Source organism: Misgurnus anguillicaudatus, chromosome 21 (assembly GCF_027580225.2).
Source record: "Misgurnus anguillicaudatus chromosome 21, ASM2758022v2, whole genome shotgun sequence".
In the NCBI taxonomy this organism is placed as follows: Eukaryota; Metazoa; Chordata; class Actinopteri; order Cypriniformes; family Cobitidae; genus Misgurnus; species Misgurnus anguillicaudatus.
Window position 1 is genome coordinate 37,853,011 of NC_073357.2, and position 23,934 is coordinate 37,876,944.

Genomic DNA, 23,934 nt, shown 5'->3' on the forward strand with positions numbered 1-23,934 from the left:
AAACAATGTGTCAAGTTTCATTTTGTATTTTTTATTTTCATACTACTGTGATAAAACAGCCATTTGTCTTGTTACAGTTGAGAAGCCTTTTGTTTACATAACAGTCAAGTAAAGAATAAGCTCAACAAAAATCATGCATTAAACTGACTGAAAATAAAGTTACAGCACATCTTAATCTAAATGTCCTCACGTCTTGAAGCCCAACGACTATAACAATGATGATAATAATAATAAAGTTGATGATGAGTTGTTAATATTTTTATATAAGCAGAGAAATGATTTAAACCCCCTTCACGGCAAAGCTGACAGATCACAGTATGGTTTCACAAACAGATTGGGGATTGTAATGATTCTTCTTTTTCCTTTTATTAAGGAACATTTTCACTGCTGAGTGATTGAAGACTTCCTCTGTTAACACAGCGTGCGTGGCCAAACAGTCCAGTAGAGAGAAAACACCATTATATTGCTATCACTCTCTGGGTGCAAAGCTTTGGGGACCATTACGCGCACATCTGGCCTCACGAGCACGTCTGCTTACCGTCTTTATCATCTTTAATTAAGCCTTGGACTGATCAAAGATCTGTTCCCTGATCAGAAACAATGCATTTGGCCCTTCCAACACTGTTAGGAAAGAAGCAGTTATGGCCAACTGTAATATAATGCTAAGAATAGAGCTTACATTTGTCAATGATTTATTGTTCTTGCAAACTACCAACCGAATAGAGAGAGCGCCTTATGAAATCTGAATTAGCTTTAGTTAAAACAACTCCAGATCTTTACATCATTATTATTGTTGGCTTGCTGTTGACTGATGATCATATTCCTTTATCTCTGACGCATATTAAGGTACAGTATATATTTGTATCCTTACACTATGTACAGTATGTATACTTTGCTCTCAGGTTTTGGTCTAAGGTTTTCCACTTTCTCAGACAACACTGCACCCTAGTGGGTACCAAAAAGTTTAATACTCTCTGCGCTCATGAAAAGTCACCTTGTATGACACGAAGTAGAAATCATCAAGTAGTAAAGCCTTAATTGAATGTTATAGCTTTAAGATCAAACATGTCATTAAATAAAAAATTATAGGGAAGTGAGACTTTGACTTTACAACAAAGACTATTTGACTTGATGATTCATAGGTTACTGACATTGAATGAATGGCAGTCCATGTGTTGTTGTGTATGTTCCCACGTTCGTACATCTTGTTCACTGGTGAGCAAATCTGTGGCTGTAGTGTAAATAATGACTAATGCTGTAATGAAACATTATTTGTAAGTGACGGGAAAAAGCATGTGACTGCAAGTGACAGGAAGTCAAAGGATTGCTTTATTTCTGCACTTGATGACAGACTAGCAGAACCGGACAACATTACAAACAGTAAGTGCAAACAAGACTTTGTTTGTAAATGGGAATAGGTACACAAAATACAAAAATACAAAGTGTCCTTAAAACGTCTGTATGTTCAAAAGTAGTGTTATATAAGTGTATTAAAGCACTGCATTAGACACAGACAATAAAAAAAGTTACTGATATCTGATTAATGTCTTTCGCGCTGTCTCTTCGCTGAGCTCAAATAATTCCCTCATTCCCTCATCAGTCTGAGATGCTCGCTGATGCTGGAATTTCAACACATTTCATCAGTTAGTGTCTCTACTGATGCAACTGCAGCTCAATAAGTTTTGCAGTTAGGAGGATAGAGACACCAAGTGTTCAAAACGCAGACAGGCCTAGAATATACTCTGAGGTGATTATTTAACACACGGTTGCTTCTTATCAAAATGTAAGACAACACTATATAACGATAAGTGAGGGATCATGACAGGGTCCGGAGCACCATGAGGTTCATTCTGTGAAATTGACATGGGTACATCAATATAAATAGGTATTGTTGTGATATTGATTTCACTAAATAAACATGAGAAAAACATTACGAGTATATTTTACTAAAAATCATTAGTTGCGTTTCATTGTACATATACTTAGTTTTCAAATACATATAAAAATCAAATAAATATTTTAAATATATACAACTGATGAAACTACTGGAAGTGAATGTTTCAAGCTTTATGGATCAAAGCCTCTCCTTCACTTATACACAATATGCATACAGAGCAGGGGTCTCATTTGTAAAATGGGGCTCGAAACGTGCATACGCCAGTTCAAGACAAACTTGATGGGAAAATGGGCTTGCAGGGTGGGATCTGAGGATGATGCATGTACGCACACTTGCAGGTGATCTGTGACTTATAAAGGGAACATTGCTTTGTTTTATAAGTCGTAATATTTTATAAATGTAAATAATACTTATAATTTATAATATAAATGAGACCCCAGAACTCTTAAATCCAACAAAAATCACTGTAGTAATGTAAAGCTTACATAAAATAAACAAGTGCAAATTGCAGTGTACTGTATGCAGTATAAATGTGCTATGACATACAGTATGTGATATATCATGTATTACAATGGCTTAAAGAGGTCAGTGCTCTACTCTGTATATTCAGATCTTGTTAACCAAATCCAAATAATAGGACTATATGGATGTGTGAGCATTTCTTTTTTTAAGTGTTTACGTGATTGGCCGCTGCTAGAAGGGATGCAAATAAAGAGTTTGGCCTGTGAATCAGGTCCTGAGGCCGATCAAACTCCACCGCCTGCAATAATGCATAAGAGAAAGAGAGAGGTTATGAGAGAGAGTTTCTGAAAACAGTATATATCCCATAATGTAATCCATTCTCTCATGTGATGTTTATAGGGTGAACTGGCTATGACAAGTGAAGAAAATCTTCCGGTTGGCTGGTAACTTTATGATGAACGGTACAAATGACAGTCTAAGCATGCATACGCCAAAGCAGCATAAGGTTAAAATAATCTGATTGGTTGTAATAACATATACAGTATATATACAGCAGTATGGGTGCATCTTCAGAATTTTTTCCTGTACAGTAGCAAGAAAATAAACCGCAATATTTATGTGCACTTTTACCTTTCCCTGATCCATCACAAGTATTCGGTCGCTCTCCAAAACAGTGTTGATTCTGTGTGCAATTGTAAGCACAGTGCAGTGCTGAAAAGCATCTCTGATGGTTTTCTGGATCATGCTGTCGGTCTCTGAGTCTATAGATGCTGTGGCCTCATCCAACAGAATGATCTACTCACACATCCAAACAGAGTTATTTAGTAAAGAACAATTTTAAGCAAATTTATTTATAAATCTGATTAAAGTCTGCATTTTTACTTTGGAATTGCGGAGCAGAGCTCTGGCCATACACATGAGTTGCCTCTCTCCAACAGAGAAGTTTTCTCCATTCTCCACCACTGGTGATTCCAGCTTCTCTGGCAGCTTGGCAATCTACCGGAGAGAAAGACAGGACTGGTTTTTACAGCTGAATGCATTTGTCACGAAACTGCGGCTCACACTGTACATACAGGTACTCTAAACTGTAACATTGTTTTGCACGAGCATTCAAACACTAGTAACAAAGAATATAAGTCTTTACCGTATCTTTCATGTACGTTTTTTCCAAAGCCTGCCAGAGCTGTTCATCTTTGTAATTGTTAAAGGGATCCAGGTTATACCTATTTTCATTAAATACAAACACATACATTTACTAACCTATACAGTATGCAGATATATGTAAATATGGGCAGAAACTAGACAAAAGCAATTTGCACTTTGATCTTCCAAATGCATAAACACTGTGGATCTATTGCCCTATTTAAAGACTTTAGAGGCCAAGGCCGCAACCAATCATTACCCGAAAAACGCATAGTTGCATAGTTGGAGAAACTAACTACCTAGTCAAGACTGTTTCCCGAAAACATAGTAACATGGTCTCACATCTGTCATTTGAACCATGTTGGCTAAACAATATGATGTCATATAGAAAGCAGAGTACTAATTAATCTGTTAATCTGATCAATTTAATGTCAAATTATTGCTGTAACTAACATACATTGCATGTAAAAACTGTTTTGCTATAGTGTTTTAGTTCTCTGTTGTTTATATACAGTTATTTCTTTTATTCGCAAGTTTCGTTTTACACCACTCATCCCATGGTTTCCACATGGTCTTAAAGCCTGTATCACTGCGCAGTTTACAAAAACAGTGCTTTAATTCTGTTTACAAACTAAAGGACATGAAATTGACTTTGTATATATTTAGAATGATGGATATAGGATGCTGCAAATTGCTGGCTTATTTTGTTCAAAAGCACGATCAATGTAAGTTAGCCAATTAGTGACACATTTACACTTGGTGGTACAAACTCAGCTGCGTAAAATACAATTGCCCCTAAAATCCTTGGTAATTTTGGAAAAAAAATACCTGTACATGCAGTGAGAAAAAGTCAACTTGTTATGAACTGGGTAAAAATGTGCCTTTTTTATTAGATAGTCTTAATCATCATAGTATCACCTGACAGTGCCGATGAACAATACGGGATCCTGAGGTATGACAGAAAGTTTGCTGCGAAGATCCTTCAAGCCCATCTTACTGACGTCCATATCATCTATCACAATAGTGCCCTCAGCTGCTTCTGCCAAACGGAACAGTGCCACACCCAAAGAAGACTTCCCTGAATCAGAGAGAGAGAGAGAGAGTCAAGAAAATACAGCAAAGCATCACAAGCAGTGTTCGAATTATGTCAACAATTATGGGGGGTCCCTTAAAAAAACACCCCTGGCCAAGCCCCCCCTCCCCGTCATAGTAAGATGTGATCCTGGATCAACTTTTTTGTTGGCCCTGGATCAACATTTCAATCAAAGAAACCCCAAATTACCCTTAACTCTTTCCCCGCCATTGACAAGTTATCTCGTCAATTAAGAGAAAACATTTGCATAAAAAAGTGTTCCTGATGAGGTTTTATGTTAATCTGTAATACCGCCATTATCCACTTTATAAAAATTTCTAAAAAACTGAAGCAAAAAAAATATTTACTAATTTTAAGCTCTGTGTATGTTTTGATAATTGTTCTGAATCTGATCTCTACCAAAATTCCTTTAAAAAAATATTTAAGAGCTTATAAGCAGAGAAAAAAATATAGATAGGATGAAACTTTTTTCCCGTTTTGTTTGTTTATTGTTTGTTTGAAAGCAGAGGGGTTCCGAGCCCCTAAGGTGACATTGGAGTAAAACAAATCTAAAGTTTAGTTTCATGTGCTCACGCGAAACCTTCATGTGCAGAATCTTTTTTAAGTTTAGTTTCGCGTGCACACATGAAAATAAACTTTATTTAATTTTTTTCTTCATGTCCCCTTAGGGGCTCTGTACAGAGGGTATGTTCTTTCATTTGATATATTTGTATGTTTATATATTTTAAGAACAACATTTTCCTAGAAGGCATTTTGTGAAAGTTTGTGAAAATCACAAAAAAATCCTGGCGGGCAATTTTTTTAAAAATTGCTGGCGGGGAATGAGTTAACTCAAACCCTAACCATTTTTTACCCCTCAAATTAGTGTGAAATAATAGTTTGAGAATTTTTTAAAAGCCACTAACTCAATCCTAAATCTAAATCTGTCAATTCCACCAGAAAACAGCGCGAGGTGCATTTGAGAGTTTACATTTATTTCAGACAGAAATCTTTTGGATTAGTTTATTGCAAAATTGGGACAATTTCATTAAAAAAAACCGGGGACCCTCCCTAATTAATCTCTCAATGCTTATAGGAGGTCCGGGACCACCCTAGCCCCCCTCAATTCGAACACTGATCACAAGTCATAATTTGTCTGCCTTTATGTATTGCATCAGAGCAACTAAATATATAGAAGTCAATCTTACAATACTGTAATCATAACAAGAAAGAAATATCTTAATTCAATGTAAATCATTTCTAAATGTTACAAGTCAAACAATAGACAAAGCTTTGAATACTATAATTATATGTTATCTCTTACCAGATCCTGTCCGTCCCACAATGCCGACTTTCTCCTGTGCTTTAATATTTATGTTGAGTTTATTGAGGACTATAGGTGTGTTTTCCCTGTATCTCATGCTGTAGTTTTTAAAGGTTATGCTGCCCTCCTGTGGCCAGCTTTTTGGGATGTTTGCATCTTTGATAGTCCTAGGACCCTCTGACACACAAATCTACAGCACAAAATGAAGAGTGGTTTCAATGAAAAGAGAACTACATGTGACCTTGGACTACAAACGGTAATGGTACATGGTACAAATTACATAATGTTAAAAGTCAAATTACATAATGGTACAAATTACATAATGGTACAAGTGTGGTGCTACCAAATTACATAATGGTAGCAACACACATTACTAGTATTTTTGCTATATTTCTGTTAGGAAATTTACAAAATATCTTCATGGAACATGATCTTTACCTTATATGCTAATGATTTTTGGCATAAAAAATATAATTTTGATCTATTCAATGTATTGTTGACTATTGCTACAAATATACCCATGCTACTTATGACTGTTTTTGTGGTCGAGGGTCACATATTGCATATATTACACTTAACTTTTTAGAAAATCAGAATCAAAACCTTTTTAAATATGTACTCTGCTGCAAATTGAGAAACAGGTGCTAATATGTTGTGCTTCTCTACAATAAAGATTGTGAATCATTGAATTATATGGCATTATCTGAAAAATCTCAGTGAAAGGTACTGTGTGGTTGATGACCTTGAGATAAACACATAGTAACGTCAGTGAGTGTACCGTGTCTCATACCGTAATGTACTCCAGCAATCTTTCTACGCTGGTGAACTTTGCCTCCACTTCAGTGGATAACCGCACCACAAACTGAAGCATTCCAGTCAACTGCAATCGCACAAACAAAGAAACAAACACTCAGATATCACGCCCATTGTGCCATCAGACATCTGGCTATTATTTCATCTCTCTGTAAGAGTTACCTGTATTGTGTAAGATAAGGCCAGGCCTTTCAGAGAGGGGTTTATGGTCTCATTGGGGCTGAGCACAACGAACAATGCCACTGTTAAAGTAACGGTAGCAGACAGGAAGTCTAACCAGAATGAGAGCCAGCGAGTCCCACAATTAAACAACAGGAAATGGTTTGAGTTTGTGTCACTCAGCACTTTAAACCTGTCATGTCAAAGACACACAAGAGATATGGCCTCATTGTCAATTTACATTACACATGAATGCTTTTATCCTAAGAGTGAAATATGTATATAGAGTTAAAATATATTGTCATTGATATCTTACAGTTCTATGTATTGCTGTCTTTTGTCATAGGCATGAATGGTGCTGAGTCCCTGTATGGTGGAGGTGGTGAGAGAAATCCAGGGAGAGCGACTCACATTCTCCATCCTCTTCATCTGCCGTATGCTCCTCTGGAAAATACTACACCGAAGAGAGAACAAAGAGGCAGTAAGTACACTTGTCATGTCATATAATGAAATTAAAAATGAAAGTGTAACATGTTTTGTCAAGTATGGTAACCATGAGACTTGAACCGGCAACCTTCGGGTTGTATATTTGAGTTGCAAGGCATTGACTGGATTTGACAGCATTCCAAACAATATGGGGTGGTGTCCCAGACAGAGCTTATACTAGTCCCAGATTAAAATGCAATTTTGAGCCGCATTCTTAATTTAAAAACATCTTGCACTGACATATCTTAACATATATCAGTGTCATTGTTTTGTCTAAAGATGCAGACCAGTATTCTTTTTGTAAGGTTTGTAAAACTTACTTAGATGTCTTAATATAACTAATGGCTAGTCCTGGATTAAGCTAAAATCTGTCTTGGAAACATGTCCTATGTGATATACACTCACCTAAAGGATTATTAGGAACACCTGTTCAATTTCTCATTAATGCATTTATCTAATCAACCAATCACATGGGAGTTGCTTCAATGCATTTATGGGTGTAGTCCTGGTCAAGACAATCTTCTGAACTCCACACTGTATTTCAGAAGGGGAAAGAAAAGTGATTTAAGCAATTTTGAGCGTGGCATGATTGTTGGTGCCAGACGGGCCGGTCTGAGTATTTCACAATCTGCTCAGTTACTGGGATTTTCACGCACAACCATTTCTAGGGTCTACAAAGAATGGTGTGAAAAGGGAAAAAGATCCAGTCCTGTGAGCGAAAGTGCCTTGTTAATGCTAGAGGTCAGAGGAGTTACAACCGAGGTATGCAGCAAAGCATTTGTGAAGCCACAACACGCACAACCTTGAGGCGGATGGGCTACAACAGCAGAAGACCTCAGTTGAAGACTGTAAAAATGTTGCCTTGTCTGATAAGTCTTGATTACTGTTGAGACATTCAGATGGTAGAGTCAGAATTTGGCGTAAACAGAATGAGAACATGGATCCATCATGCCTTGTTACCACTGTGGAGGCTGGTTGTGGTTGTGTAATGGTGTGGGGGATGTTTTCTTGGCACAGTTTAGGCCCTTTAGTGCCAATTTGGCATCGTTTATTTAAATCTGATTGTTTCTGACCATGTCCATCCCTTTATGAACACCATGTACCCATCCTCTGATGGCTACTTCCAGCAGGATAATGCACCATGTCACAAAACTTGAATCATATCAAATTGGTTTCTTGAACATGACAATGAGTTCACTGTACTAAAATGGCCCCCACAGTCACCAGATCTCAACCCAATAGAGCATCTTTGGGATGTGGTGGAACGGGAGCTTCGTGCCCTGGATGTGCATCCCACAAATCTCCATCAACTGCAATATGCTGTCCTATCAATATGGGCCAACATTTCTAAACAATGCTTTCAGCACCTTGTTGAATCAATGCCATGTAGAATTAAGGCAGTTCTGAAGGCGAAAGGGGGTCAAACACAGTATTAGTATGGTGTTCCTAATAATCCTTTAGGTGAGTGTGTGCTATTGTGACTCTTGTGATGTTTGTGGGGTTTCTTTATAACTCACTATAGGATTATGGCAAAGATGATTCCAAGAATTACCACAACGATCAGGAGGTATGGGAACACTATACAAACGGTGAGGATGGTAAAAGTGACCATCAGCGAGAACTGCAAAAAGTGCTCCACGTTAAACGGCAAAACTGCATCGACTTCATCTTGGTCTTTACTGAAGCGGTTCACCATGCGGCCAGTTGGAGTTGTGTCAAAAAAACTCATCGGGCTGCCAAGGATCTGAACAGAAAAGTCAGAAAGACTCATTTGACTAAACATGCATTACATTTCTTTACTAAACAACATATATTTAAATTTTAGGCTTTGGAGGAGCCAAGCAAAGTGTTAAAATCATATGCTATGATGATCCCAAAATTCAAACTCAGAAGATGAAAAATGTCTTACCCGTTTAAACATGGAGTCATGGAGTTTGGAAGAGGAGTGCAGAGTGACTTTAGTAAGGGCATAACCCTTTGCAGCACTGAGTATTAGCATGGCAACAATAATAAGCCCATAAATCAGTTGGTAAAATGACAGTTTTGGATTGTCTGAGATATTACCACCGGCTGTTGATGTATTAGTGCTGTTTACAGACTACAAGAACACACAGAGAGAAAACATAGAGGTTCACATGAATATAATGTTATCTTTTAGAATCGGTATATAAAGTGAAAGAAGGTCTGATGATCAGATGGGTTTTTGTGTCTATACTGTATTTACCCCTGAACCCTGGTCCAACCAGAAACTGAGCCACCAATTACTGAAAGCAGTTGAGCCCACAAGAAGAACGTAAAGCAGCACAACAAATACCACCAGTATATATCCTAAAGAGCCACACAAACAAAGAAAAAACAATGTTATAGTGTTAGTTATAATAAACTGAGAAAGACTAAGAGAAGATTGACAATATCCTCCAGCAGATTTGCAGTATTGGTGATAGGTTCTCCATGTAACTGATCCTTCCTGGGACACTTCCTGAATTACTAACTGATCCTTCTTGCCTGTTACACACACAAACGAGTGCATCCGAGTTGATATTTGCTATATATTTTCTTGATTATATAAGATAGGGTTAAACACTAACCTTTTGTTTCTTTGGGAAAAGACTCAACTGTTTTAATTTTCTCATCAGACATGTCGAAAGCTAGAAAAGGGAATAAAGGGAAATTACTTTTTTCCACATTTATGCTGACAACTATGGAAATTGTTTATAAAAACATTATCATTATATACTTAAATAGAAATTGTCAGCTATTTGATAATAGTTATTAATTATTTTACATTGCAAATTGATGACATTAGAAGTGTATTGTAGGCTATGTCACAGTATTGTTTTGCAGAATTCCTGTCAACTTCTATTACACTTAGTCACCTAATATGAGAAGTCCACTTTAATGTAAAGAGTTTGGTTCCAAAACGCGATAAACGGCATTTAAAAAAAGTTAGTTACCACCAAAATCAGTATTGTATCAGGTCAGTATGAAATAGTCAATTTTTTATTTTTTGCAAAATCTGATATCTGCCGTGTAATTCTGTCATCTTTTCTCCCTTTATTCCCAAAACACAATAAACGGTAGTTCTCATTTTCTGCAGAATGCAATAAATCCGCTCAACAAATCACCGTGCACCATTCCACGCATTGTAAACAACAATGGCGGCTCTTTGAATACACACGGAATCCTAGTTTTTCTTTATCTAACCTTTGTTTTTTGTTATCAACAAACAAACAAAAACAAAATAAACCTATAATAAACCTGTTAAAACCTGTGGTGGTTTTCTGTGGCAGGAAAGAAAAGTAAGCCACTCAGGCACTCGGGTGAAGGAAAAATGCCAGCTGTTGTTCTCATACAACAGCATTAAGCTTCTGTCATGCTAACACATTGACCCCATGCGATACGGACTACCGACACATCCGGGAACTTGACTGTAAATTTCGTCACCGCCCCTTTTTGGGAGATAAAAAAACATACCTTTCATTGACTTCCATTCAAAATAGCAGAACAAAGCAACGTTTTTACACAAGCCGGCAGGCGTAAATAACTTGTGAAATCACTCAGATTAAACGTGTTGAGTAATTATCTGTCCACCCTGCCTGCCATAGAGCCCGAAAGATACATTAACACATTTAATTTGGTCAATATAAAAACATGTCCCTTTCATTCTCACAGCGTCAAATTTGTGTATCAACGCCATCCAGTGATTGCTGGAAATATCGCTAAGCCAGTTAGTTGTATGACTTGACGGAAAAGTGCACTCATTACTCTAAATATAAAGACATAATATATAAATATGAAGTAACTTTCAAATACGAAGTAAAATCATTCACTTGCTTCCCTGTTGACTCGATGAGGTACGAGTAAATGTCCGGGTAAGACACCTCTGGCCAATAGGGAGCGTTGTTACACAAATTTGACGCTGTGAGAACGAAAGGGACATGTCTCTACTATGACCAAATTAAATATGTTAATGTATCTTTCGCACTCTATGGCAGGCAGGGTGGACAGATAATTACTCAACATGTTTAATCTGAGTGATTTCATAAATTAATTACGCCTGCCGGCTGTGTACGAACGTTGCTTTATTCCGCTATTTTGAATGGAAGTCAATGGAAGGTCCAGTCCGAATTCCCCCAAAAGTGGGCGTGAACCTGTTCAGAGACATTCTATGACGTTGCGCCGGTTGTGCGTATCTTACGAAAAACTTTCCATTATTTTACTCAAAGTCAATGAAAATCGAGCAGGACCAAAACTTTTTACAGCTGATCGCTGTCAATAAAGTTCTGCAACGACGTCCCGATGACAGCAGCAATGACAGTGTTCTTAATATAACAAAGTAAGTGTTTTGATTAATGACATTAATGTATTTTTTTTAATCAGTGTATACCACTAGTCAACTAAATGAATATAACATGGCAAAGATGAATGCACATTTATACATTGATTCAATAGATTTACAGCATTTTGGAAAAAAACGTCAAATTATGGATTTTAATTTTTAATGTTATTATAAGCTAAAGATGCTATGTGAAAAATTCGAACAGAAAATTGTGGTTTTCATTTTGTCACTTTCTTGATATAGAAAACAGATTTTTACCGAAATTAGTCAAAAATGGATTTGTTGCGTTTTGGAACCAAACTCTTCATGTTGTTTGAACATATCATGTGTCGCCTGTGTGTGTACACAAGCACCCTGTAATGATACATATCTGCCCAATCCTTTTTGCAAATCCCCGTAAAACCTTGAAAGTTTCATGGGACAAGCTGTTGATGTTTTTTTAGCAAACGTTACTTTGTGTAGGCCCCACCCACAATCATCCAAAGACCACAGTCGGATCATAATTTCTATTTTGGGCCTTTTCAACATGATATAATAAATGATCTATAAAGCACTGGACCTAAAAATTCACAGTCACATTATGGGGACACCTGAGACTTCTCTGGATCCGTTGATCTGCTGATTCTGTAGAAACCCATCTCTTCTGACCAACACCTCACTTACTAATACAGAGTTCAGTATCTTTTTCTATTTTTCTATCTTTATCCTTTCTGTCCTTAAAAAAAACTTGCAATGTATAGTGACTTGGTGAGACTATTCATAGTGCACTTATGTTCTTCTGTTGTTCTACTGGCTTCTATTCCTTACCTTATCTGTAAGTCACTTTGGATAAAAGCCTTTGCTAAATGATCATGTAAATGTTATGTTACATCTTTGTGACCTTTAAAGGGATAATTCACCCAAAAAATACATTATTTTTGTGTATCGTAGAACAAAGGAATTCTTACAGGTTTGTAACAACAAGAGGGGAAATGTTGACAGAATTTTCATTTTTGAGTGAACTAACCCTCTAATAAACTTTTTAAATAAAGTTATTAAATGTTTGACATACAACAGCCAATCATGATTGTTGACAGCTGTATTGTTAGTAATGTTTATTGAACCTTTTACCTTGGTTATCAATTCCGTTGAGTTTGGGCTCATCTAAGTTGGTTTGTTTTGAGTCATCAGGTTCAGTGTAAATATTGGAATCATCTTCTTTCTTTTCCTATATGATTGAAAGTGAAGTGACAAATTAAAGTTTTTTGCATATCTTTACAATCCAAAACGAAGAATAAGAAGAATATTTATTCTTTAATACTGCAAGTAATTAGTATATGAGAGTCTTTTCATCGCTCTGTTCCAGCTGGACATTAGTGAAAAGCTGTGCGTAGCGGGCTTTAGCTTTCATCAAATCGCTGTGCGTTCCAGACTCCTGTATTTCACCATTCTCCAATAGCAACACCTCATCACAATACTCTAAATACTGCAGACACAACCAAGAGAAGAGTCGAGAAGATCAGATGAGCACACAGAACTGGAAATGACTGGTGACTTGTATAGTTATATATTAAAAATCAGGCTTTATAAGCATTATTGCTGAATCACAGTGACCGACATTTACAACCAACCGGTAGGTTAAAGTTTGTTTGTTGTGTTTCCCTGACTGGATCATTTGTAAATTCATGTGAATGAGCATGTGCTCATCTGTTACACAACTTGCCATGGTGAGGCTGGCTTAGAAAACCCTTTACCCTACCTGAGGAGGTTATACATTACATGTGTTACGATACTACTGTTAAACCATTACTGTTCACTGTCATGAATCTGATGAATTGACATGACAAGTTCACATGCATGTTTATATAATACCTTTCATCAAATAGGATAAAAATGTCTTAATGTACATATAGCTACTGAAAGTCTATCAACATCAAACAGGAACTTCAAACTCTGAAATCCCTCTGGAATTGAGCCAACACATTTTAACCTTTGAGCATATTGTTGGGACATACAGTATTTTAGTGTTCTGTGACACTTGCCCAAAACACTGTTTGATTCCAAATAACATGCACATGAAATTATTTATTAATTATTAAGAGACAGAATGTTACCTGAAGCTGATGAGTGGCCAAAATTACTGATTTGCCTTTCAGTTCTTTTTTGATGCATTCTTCAAATATATGCTTTCCAACATGGGCATCGACGGCAGACAGGGGATCGTCCAATAGGAAGATGTCTCTGTTAGAATATACAGCCCTGGCTAAACTAACCCTCTGCTTCTGACCACCTGAAAGGTTTAAACCTCGCTCTCCAATCTGAAAACACAGATGCAACACAGAAATATAATCCTCATATGTGATATAACAACATTTAGGTGATTCATATAAAACGCATCAGTAGTTATAAGTATACATACTCATTATATGAGTTTGGATATGAATATTAAATAATGCTAAATGACAGATGTGAAGTGGTAGAAGCAATGGTGATGCTTTTACTGCTACACATTTATCATTATGCAGTGTCTCATATTCATATGCATACTTTATACATAAATATTTCTTTCTTGGTGGAAAAATTCAGTTTATTTTTTAATCTTACTTATTCTTATTGATTTCAATATTTATTGTTTAGTTAATATTTTCTATTCCTAAATATGTCTATATAATTGCTTAGCTTAAACTGTAGGGGCAGAAGTCATATCGAGCATTTTACTACAGGTCGTACTGTGGATGGTTGTGACCAATAAAACTTGAAACCTGTATATTGAGAGTTCTGTACTTAGTTAACTTCAAATTCAAGGACCTTTCAAGGACTTTCCAGGTGCAATACCTTCAAATTCAAGGACTAAACATGGGGACACATTTCAAGTGAGAGCAAGGTTACATTGTGTTATCTTTAAAGATACATTGTTACAGTTCCCTTTCGAGGGAACTCGCGCTGCGTCACTGCGGTGACACTTTGGGGAAGCCACCAGGGGTAAGTGCGTCTGAATGTATAAATCAAATTCAACCAATGGTGAGCCTTAACGACAAAGACAGGGTTATGCTGGAGTAAGGAAGTATATTGCTATCTGAAATATTGCCAAAGACGGCGTTACAGGAATGCAGGAAGTCTGGGCGGGGAGACGCAGCGCCTCGTTCCCTTCTCAGGGAACAACAGTTACATACTTAACCCAAAACTTTTGTATTGTGTCAAACACAACTATGCAAAAAAGCATTTGGTATGAATCAACATTCGCATACAGAAGATATCAGCATTTAAAGTGAACAGTTTAGCACATGTGCTTAAAAAGTCACATTTTTTATATTATCCTACACTACACAGGGAATAATACGCATTTTTTTCCAGAAAACTTCTTGCATAAAATAAATTCAAGCACTTTCAATGACCTGTATCTATGCATGTATGTTTTCAAAAACTTCCCAGGGCCTTTCCCCCAGATTCACAAACTTTCAAGGATTTCAAGGACCCGTGGGAACCCTGTGAGGCCGTATGTGAAAACATACCTCTGTCTGATCTCCATAAGGAAGCATTGCCAAGTCAGGTTTCAGACAGCAAGCAAAAACAGCACGGTCATATCTAAAAAACAACAACAAGCACATATTATGCACACTTCAGAAAGCAGCACCTAAAAAATTATCAATGTTTAACAATGATTTTACATCCACTATAAAGCAACTGGGACTGTGGTCAGGGCTATACATTTACAGTCCCCCTACCCTTAAAAGCCCTCTTATACCATAAACACGACCATAAAGCGGTTCAGTCTTTTTGGTACAAGAACAGGAAAACTACATGTGTTACAAAGTTGACAATCTGAATCCTGTGAATGAAAGATAAAGCTTGCAAAACTAACATAGTGCTTCCATGGGAAATTCAGATTTAGCGAATAGACCAAGAACAGTTTGTTTTGCAATTTGCCTGGTTCCTAGTACCTGGTTTGGTCAAACGGTTCTCCCATGAGGATGTTGTCTCTCACAGTCCCATGAAATATCCAGGCTTGTTGGGAAACATAAGCAAATGTTCCATTAGCTGACACAGATCCGCTCAGAAGATGCATCTGCAAAAATAAACAATTATACTGTCACTCCCACTTCATCACATTTTGAATGGATCTGTTTGTCAGGAGACATGCAGTTATGTGATCATTAAACTTTGCGAGACAAACAGAGTAAACACATAAGCCAGAGGCACCACACCTGCTCTAAAATACTTGATATCAAAGATGTTTTTCCACTTCCAACGTTGCCACACACCCCAAGGAGATTTCCCTATAAACAAGGATACATTTGTCAGTCCCATTGTAAATCGTTATATCTGCCCACATTCTGACAAATTTATAATGAGCTGTATAACAAACACACATACTTTGGGTAGAGTAAAGCTGATGTTTTTGAGTGCTGGTTTGTTATCTGAGTTGCTCTGAGAGTCATCTTGAAGATGCTCACTGTTACTGTTTTTTTCTGGCAGGCTCCATCTGAACGAGGCCCTGTCCATGACCAACGCTGATTTCAAATCCTTATTCTGGGTGAGATAACTGTCTGGGTTCTGTACCATCAAAAGTTTCTGCAGAAACACAGATCAATAAATGGTCTGTTATCTGCATTGTATTGTTATTAGGAAGTAAACATGGGTCCATGCTTGTTGTTTTTTAGATACATAATGAAAAACAAACCTTTAGTCTAACCAGTGCGACTTTAGCCTCAGCAACAGCTTTAACAGAGAATGGCAACAAACCCATAGACATCCTCATGCAGTTGAATACAGCAATGATAGTGTATGCCGTAAGACACAGCTTGTTAAAACTGTAAACTTTACAATGACAATCACTGACGTCTTTGCTGTTTTATGTGATGCAAATAAGTTTAATTGTGTTTACTACACTCACCGTAGAAGGTTCAAGAGGCAGTTTCAGTCCTGTATGGGCAATGAAGGTGAGGATGGTTGCTAGTGTGGGCACGATCGCTGTCAAAGAGGAGTTTATACTCTGAACATAACCAGCTTTTTCCAACAGCGACTTTTCTTGCTTCCTAACATCTGGAGCCAAAGAAAAAAAAATTGCATTCATTAAAGAAGCTGTATTAATGGACAGAATAGAGGGTATGCATTGACATCACTTTTCCACTTGACCACGCCAGAACTCGGCCGGTTGAGTGGCAAATGATTCAACAAAATGGCTGGTTTTCATAATGGCTGCTGCGAAAAACGGCAGTAAAACTGACTACTATCAGCTTAATTTGAATTTAGTTGGAATTGATAGGAAAGGTGGACAATACTTAGTTACATTAGTAACATTTTCCAAGCATCTGTTCTTTATTAGGGTGTTTGTATTGGGAAAATTTTTACTTCACTACATTCTAAAGCATAGAATCATACTGTGTTCATTAATAATGCATATTAAAATGTATTTAATACCTAATTACATTAAAATTGTGTACATTTACTTGAGTAAAAGTATGTTAATGTACTTAAATATTAAATGTAAAACAAAAACGTATTATTTCTGAAATGTAATAGAGTAAAAATTATGATAATATGCTTTGGAATGTATGTTTTCCAAAGAAAAACAGATAAAATACAAATACTTGAAAAAATAATTTTAAGTAGCAAGTAAAACCTCTGCTTGATAGTGACCCTAGCAACTTATCAACCCACCTGTGGTCTGTGGACGTTGGCATGATCTATTTATTTCTCCTTTCGGTGTTTTTTGTCAGTCTGTAAAACGATAGCTCTGATTTCTTGTTAATCTGTCAGTAGAGTCTATCGCACAACATCTTTTTCCCATTTTGATGCATTTTCACCGTGTTTTCGCTGATTTCACACTGTACTCAAATGCTGCCGCTCTGTCTTTTGCCACTCAGTGGGCATAACCACAGTCATTTTCGCCGAAGGTGACGTCACGTGCATACCCTCTATTAGCAAGTTGTTCATGTAGTAGGATATGCAGCTTATTAAAGATTAATGTGTAATTGTTTACTGATTTTGAAATAACTCATCCGTGCATTTTCCAAGTACTTGAATATGTAAATCAAACACGGAAAGTAAAATGCAACCTGTTATTGATTTCTCGAATGACTCCTCCCACGCGTACATCTTAATGAGTTTGATGCAGGTCAGAACCTCGTTCATTGTGCGAACACGCTTGTCTGTCACAGTTACGGCCCGCCTTCTAAATACAGCAATTAGTCGAGCAACTGAGAACTGTATAGGATAACACACACACAGACAAGGGAAAATGTCCAATGATACTACTATTAATAATAATAATAACAGTTTATCAATTAACAGAACATCATTGCATTTACATTTGGTGAGTTATAGTGCATTAAAGGTATATATTTTATCACTGTGTGTGTTCCCTGCTCTGTTTAGACAATCTGAGGTACAGGTACTGGAAGTGAAATGACTAAATATCACACAGATATCAAAACAAAATGCACAGCACACCTGTATAGGTATGAAGACCAGGTACACCAGAATTCCAATCAGTGCCGTGTATCCCAGAATAACACAGGCGTATATGATACATATGATCAGCAGCACAGGAACACAGAGCAGAAATGTTCCATACAAGACCGACTCAAACAATCGATAGCCATCACTCGTCAAAACGTTTATCGTCTAAAAACAAAAAAAAAAACAGAGCAGATAAGGTTAATGAGAACTATTTTTAGATATACCAGCAACACTTCAGTATGGGGAACATGCAGTATAGAGTGCAGCAGAGATGATGTATTTTTGTAGGATGTTAGCGGGATACTGGTTCCCTCACAAAAAAGCCCATTAATTTTTCCCATTGACTTTTGGATTATTGCAAACAATAAACTGTGTTTAACGTTTAACAATAAACCTAAACGTTTTGTCCAACAAGTTAGTCATTACAGTTGAAAAAAATTTTTATGAATCTGTGAAGATTAACTTCTTGGACAAAACGTGTAAGTGTCATAAACTTTTGTTAAAGAGAGAGCTTATTTTTTGCGATTATTCAAAAGTCTATGGGAAAATTAATGGGATTTTTTGGGAGAGAACCAGTGTCCCTCTAACTTCTGGATTGGCCTACAGAAATATGTCATCCCTGCTGCACTTTATTCACTATTAAAGCTTCAATCCATAGGTTTGGCCTCTTCATCGCCATCTCTGTTTGAACTATAAAATTGCAGTTGTTTGCAATAGTAATTTTCTGTACGCGTGTTGTTCTTCGCCCTGCTATTCTGCTTAGATGAATCTGATGTAAGTGAACGCATCAAAGCAGATTATACATCGACATGATAGTTAAACGTTCATCCAATAACTGGATAAAAATATGTGCTCATACTAAAGTGTTTTTGATATACTTATGCTAGGGCTGCCAATAGATTAAATATTTAATCTAGATTAATCGCATGATTTCATGAGTTAACTCGCGATTAATCGCAAATCAAACAAACATTTTTATCTGTTCTAAATTTACCTTAATGTAACACTTTTCGGGGCGGTTTCCCGGACAGGGATTAGACGAGTCCTAGACTAAAATAAATGTAAGAGCTGTCCAAACTCAAAACAACTTGCACTGATATATCTTAAAATACATCAGTGCTCTTTGTTTTTCCTCAAAATACACGCCAGTAATGTTTTTAGTAAGGCATGTTTGTTAAAACTAGTTATATTTCATAATTAAACTAATGCCTAGTCCTGGCTGAAGCTAATCCCTGTCCTGGAAACCACCCCTTCAAGTTTTTAATGCTCTAATCAGCATGGATTTGGTCAATATTTATGCTATATGCAAATGTATTTTTCTTGTCACACTTAATAACTCTTTTAACATCAATCAGATCCTGAACTTTATCCCTCTTAATAATTATTTTAACATCAAGCAAGTCCTGCAGTCTATTTTCTATCATTTCTGCATGCTTTAAAAGTAAAACCTAAATACGGGCAAATCAACAAAGACGCATTTTTGCTTTAGATTATGGACGGTACACCTCTCAGAAAACGTAGAAATAAATATAACTTTAGATGTTTAATTAGAGCATTGGATTCGCTAGATGAGAGCTTAATGTTCTTATTTTTATGAAAACCTCCGACTCATCTAGACAGCGCGGGTCACTTGCTGCGTCTAAATTCATCAAGCTGTGGGCTAGACCAAGGGTCAAACAGAAATTGCGTGTTTGCGTTAATCGCGCATTAATAAAATTAGTGGCAGAGATGACAACAAGCTGGAAATCAAGCAACAATTAATAGCTTACCTCTCCCATACTGACGCTGGAAAGTGTCCTGAGAGATATGATTTTCTTGAAGGCAAGCATCGAGAACGCTCCTTTTAATCTGACAGCGGTACGCAAGTTCAAGGCCCATAAGAGTGAAGCAAAAAATGCCTTGCTGAACTCTGTGATGAACAGGGCCACACACAGACCCACACCGCGCAACACCGTGGATGAATCCGGATCCTCTGCGTACTTTAGGATTTCATTCAATAGAATAGACTGGGTGACAAATTAAAAATAGCATTAGAAACATCCATATTGATAAACTAATCTAATTACAACAAAAGACTGTGGAACATACCGGACCAATAAATACAGCAAAGGAGAATATGACAGAGGACAAGAAAGACACTATTAATCTCGTCTTCTGAAAACGCATCACCACGGCAGCAGGAGATGCCTTCTCCAGGCCCACGCGGGCGACCTCATCATCCCACATCCTCTGTAACCTTAACACAACAACAGAAAAAAGTTTTGGACATTTTCTTTTTTCATATTCACAAGTGGCTTAAAGGGAACAGGGCTGTAGACTGCCACCAAATAGTGGCATTTTGCCACCAAAATTTGAGAGTGTGCCACTGAATTTTACATCCAGTTACACAGATTTACGGTATGTGCCCCTAAATTTTCTGGTTGCGCCCCTAAAATTTTCAGTTGGGGCCACTGTGCTCCTAGTGAAAAAAGTTAGTCTGAAGCCCTGGGGAAAGTTCACCCAAAAATAAAAATTCTGTCATCATTTGCTCACCCTCATGTTGTTCTAAACCTGTATGAGTAACCTAAATTGATGAACACAAAATAAAATATTTTGATAAATGATGGTAAGCACACAGTTGACAGTACCCATTGAATTCCATCATATTTGTTCTTCCTACTATGGAAGTCAATGGTTACAATCAGCTGTGCGCTTGCCATAATTTCTCAAAATATCTTCTATTGTGTTCATCAGAAAAAAAGAAATTAATACAGATTTAGAACAACATGAGGATGACACATGTGCAGATGAGAAATTCATGACTATTCAATATGTACAGATATTCAGTAAATTATGACATGAATTTCAGTCCTCTCCTAAACTATTTCGTGGTTTCAAAAGAAACATGAATCATTCCTTTAAATCCTTTGTGATCCATGGAAGAAAGATGAGCCATAGATATCGGATCGAAACAAAATAATGGGGAGTAAATCATTCCAGACTTTTCTTTAACTAAGATGCTGGGATTTTAGTGGAAAACGTTTAAAGGTATGATATTGATCATATGCACCTATCTCCGTTGATGTGGGCTCCATCATGAGGGGAGAGAGAAAGTGAGTCCTCATCTAATCGATTCCTAAAGAGCTTCCACATCATGGGCGTCATCCATGTAAATGATGTGAAGGAGAAGAAACCAGCATCATCAAGTGGGTGTGAACTATACAAAATAAGACAATTTACATAACAATTTCAAATGAATATTTTTTTTGACTTTTTAGAAATAAATCATCATAACATTATTAAAGAAAAAGGGGTTATTGGTTCACTTTCATAATTTAAATAAATTTGCTTATAATAAGCTGGTGAATTTCCTACTTTGAGTTTGAGGCGAAGCGGAATGGGATGAGGGTTTTCAGGCTGTGCTGGTACTTTGGCCCTTTAGGATGGGGTTCTGGCTCCCTGTAATCTAGGACAGGAGGCCCTTCTGGAAAACCATTCATGGTCCTAGATGAAGCTGTTGTCCATGTATCACTGTCGTTTCTTTTTCTCTTTACAAAACAAGACATAATAAGAGAGACCATGTAATAATATTAATACCAATGTGAAGCTGAGATGACGAAAGATGAGATTTAAGAAAACAGAAAACATAAGTTTTGAAGGAAGCAAAGCAGATGTCTCACTTACAAAAGAAACTCCCTTCACATTTTGATTCTTTATAGAGGGTGAATAGTCCTTCATTTTTCTGTTTCTGTATTGTAATAAACAAAATTGTTTTATTAAGATGAGAAAACATGCAAACAAGTATACTGTTAAAACATTATTAAATCATGTATATGAGGAAAAGTCTGAAGTGGCTTTTTATTTTTAAACTGTTCTACAATTGTGAGAAGACTTTCATTTTCCAAGTTAGATTTATGCCTTAAGTTTCACTAGTCATATCCTTTCTACATAAAAAAATAAAAAAATAAAAAAATACATAAAGAATGACAGAATAATAACATAAAGCAGTAAGGCTATCAAATTTTAAAAGTATAGCGTGTGTATAGTGAGATGCTGAGGTACATACCGTACTGATAGTTGACTTTATGAGGAAAGCACCAGTGCTGTTGTGAGACTAACTCTGAATGCCTTAATACACCAGTGAACATGTGCTTCAGAGCCCTTATGTCCTTATGCTGAGTAACATCAATAAATTTACCAGGCTCAAAGGTTAACATGAGCAGAGGTTTTAACCCGTTTGTATATCTTTCTGTGACTTTCTCTCTCCCTCTCTCCACCTGTTGACTGCTGCTTCCAAATTCAAGCGTTAATTTAAGCTTGTGATAAAGTAAATTGATAACCAGCTTTTGGAAACATAGTACAGTAAGTTCTTTAACCTCTAGAACTAGATGTTTCGGGTACTTTACTGTAGATGCTAGATGTTTCAGACAGTTAGACTGCTGATGAGTCACCACATTATAAAGAAAATAAAACTTACCTGTAGCAAGTTTCTACCAAGATTGAGAACAGCCTCGAGTTGGGAGACACTGAAGGCTTCACATCAACAGTCCAAGGCAATAAAATAATGTTAGAAATAACAGAAATTAGTAGAGATAATAAAAATAAAAATGTACCTGTTTCAATAGCAATTGGGACCAACAACTTATTGAAAACTTTTCTAACAAACTCTTTGATCAGAAAGTAATCGATTCTGAAGGCTGTGAGGTATTTCCTGTTTAAATATTAACTATTATGAATGTCAGTGCACTAGGTGAGGGTGCACCTGAGTCTGACCTGACTCTATAGTTCACATCTACACTTATTTCTGATGAGTCAGTTTTGTTGACAAACTTTTATTATCCATTTAAGTTGTCCTGTCAATATTGCCTGGCTTGCTGGTTGCGATTATGTGATAAAACCCAGCTAAGGTGACAGTAAAGATTGAAATCAATGTGAAGACAATGACCGAAATGCAACTTTGGTGCTGCTATAACCTCAAAATTAGATTAGGAAACTTTAGGATTTCACAGACAGGGTCACATTTATGAAACCCACATAATTATAATTCTAAAAAATATTTCAATTTAGTAAATTTAATTTACATATCACATATCAGTATTTACAATACTATAGTTTGTGTGACTGAAAAGGTGTAAAATGTGTAATCTTACCCATCAGATCAGAAAATGGCATACCCCACAGGACCCAAGTGCTACTGCTACCTAAAGGACAATGATCACTAGAGACAACAAAAACAAACTGTTCATACACACATACATGAAATGATATACAGACAGTGCAGATGGAAACAAGGACAGTGTATTACAGCAGTGTTTCCCAACCTTTTCTCTGCCACAGCACAGTTTTGATAAGTAAAAAAATAATTTGGCACACCACTGTCACAATATACATTAACAGAACTGCACAAACCTTTATTGCAATGCTTAAATGACTTGTTAAACTGAAATATTATACTGTATTAAATATAGTTCACATTTAACGTGAAACTTGATCTTGTTTTGATGAACACAAATGATATCCAGCTGTGACCAACTCAGCAACCGATTTGAGCGCTTTTTAAAACACTGTGGCAGTGTTATTTTTCTTTGGCACACCAAACAAGTAATCATGCGACAGTGGTTGGGAAACACTGTATTACAGTGATATTCAAGTGTATACATGATGTGCAAGTGGTGAGGGCAGATTGCATATTTGGGGGTGGGACATTATTAGTGACTTCACGCGAATAGAGCCTTCCATAACTTTAAATGCCGAATTTATAAATTTCTTGTAGATTACTTTTTCTTAAATTAATAGTCTACCCTTTTGCCATATTATTA

The 23,934-nt window shown here is 36.7% G+C and overlaps 1 protein-coding gene across 3 annotated transcripts; it reads right to left on the bottom strand.

Annotated features, from left to right (window-relative positions):
- Positions 1–1,311: 1,311 nt before the first annotated feature.
- abcc12 (ATP-binding cassette, sub-family C (CFTR/MRP), member 12) lies at positions 1,312–23,333 on the bottom strand. 3 transcript variants are annotated; one of them, XM_073859053.1, is made up of 32 exons: positions 23,266–23,333; positions 22,593–22,648; positions 21,800–21,863; positions 21,491–21,663; positions 21,186–21,332; positions 20,225–20,372; positions 19,906–20,142; positions 18,128–18,301; positions 17,734–17,881; positions 16,568–16,717; positions 16,356–16,462; positions 16,049–16,246; positions 15,880–15,951; positions 15,616–15,740; positions 15,187–15,259; positions 13,789–13,992; positions 13,019–13,160; positions 12,806–12,895; positions 9,945–10,004; positions 9,767–9,861; positions 9,581–9,679; positions 9,266–9,454; positions 8,874–9,100; positions 7,187–7,324; positions 6,874–7,063; positions 6,689–6,778; positions 5,899–6,088; positions 4,421–4,580; positions 3,504–3,582; positions 3,242–3,355; positions 2,990–3,154; positions 1,312–2,657 (listed from the first exon to the last, which is right to left on the bottom strand). In XM_073859053.1, exons 3-32 carry the CDS (start codon positions 21,851–21,853, stop codon positions 2,565–2,567), a joined length of 4,131 nt encoding a protein of 1,376 aa, XP_073715154.1. In that variant the 5' UTR covers positions 21,854–21,863; positions 22,593–22,648; positions 23,266–23,333; the 3' UTR covers positions 1,312–2,564. The 3 variants fall into 3 exon arrangements, with proteins under 3 accessions (XP_073715154.1, XP_073715153.1, XP_073715155.1); XM_073859052.1 differs by lacking the exons at positions 22,593–22,648; positions 23,266–23,333 and adding an exon at positions 22,182–22,502; XM_073859054.1 differs by lacking the exons at positions 8,874–9,100; positions 9,266–9,454; positions 9,581–9,679; ... (18 more) ...; positions 22,593–22,648; positions 23,266–23,333 and adding an exon at positions 7,762–8,555.
- Positions 23,334–23,934: the final 601 nt, after the last annotated feature.

What these genes read in the sequence shown, in the direction of transcription:
- abcc12 (XM_073859053.1), bottom strand. Translation starts at nt 21,853, where the DNA reads ATGAAGGACTATTCACCCTCTATAAAGAATCAAAATGTGAAGGGAGTT. An exon ending in AGACAGCAATACATAGAACT is followed by an intron (nt 7,064 to 7,186) that starts GTAAGATATCAA and finishes TTGACATGACAG; the next exon opens with GTTTAAAGTGCTGAGTGACA. An exon ending in AAACGTACATGAAAGATACG is followed by an intron (nt 3,356 to 3,503) that starts GTAAAGACTTAT and finishes TCTCTCCGGTAG; the next exon opens with ATTGCCAAGCTGCCAGAGAA.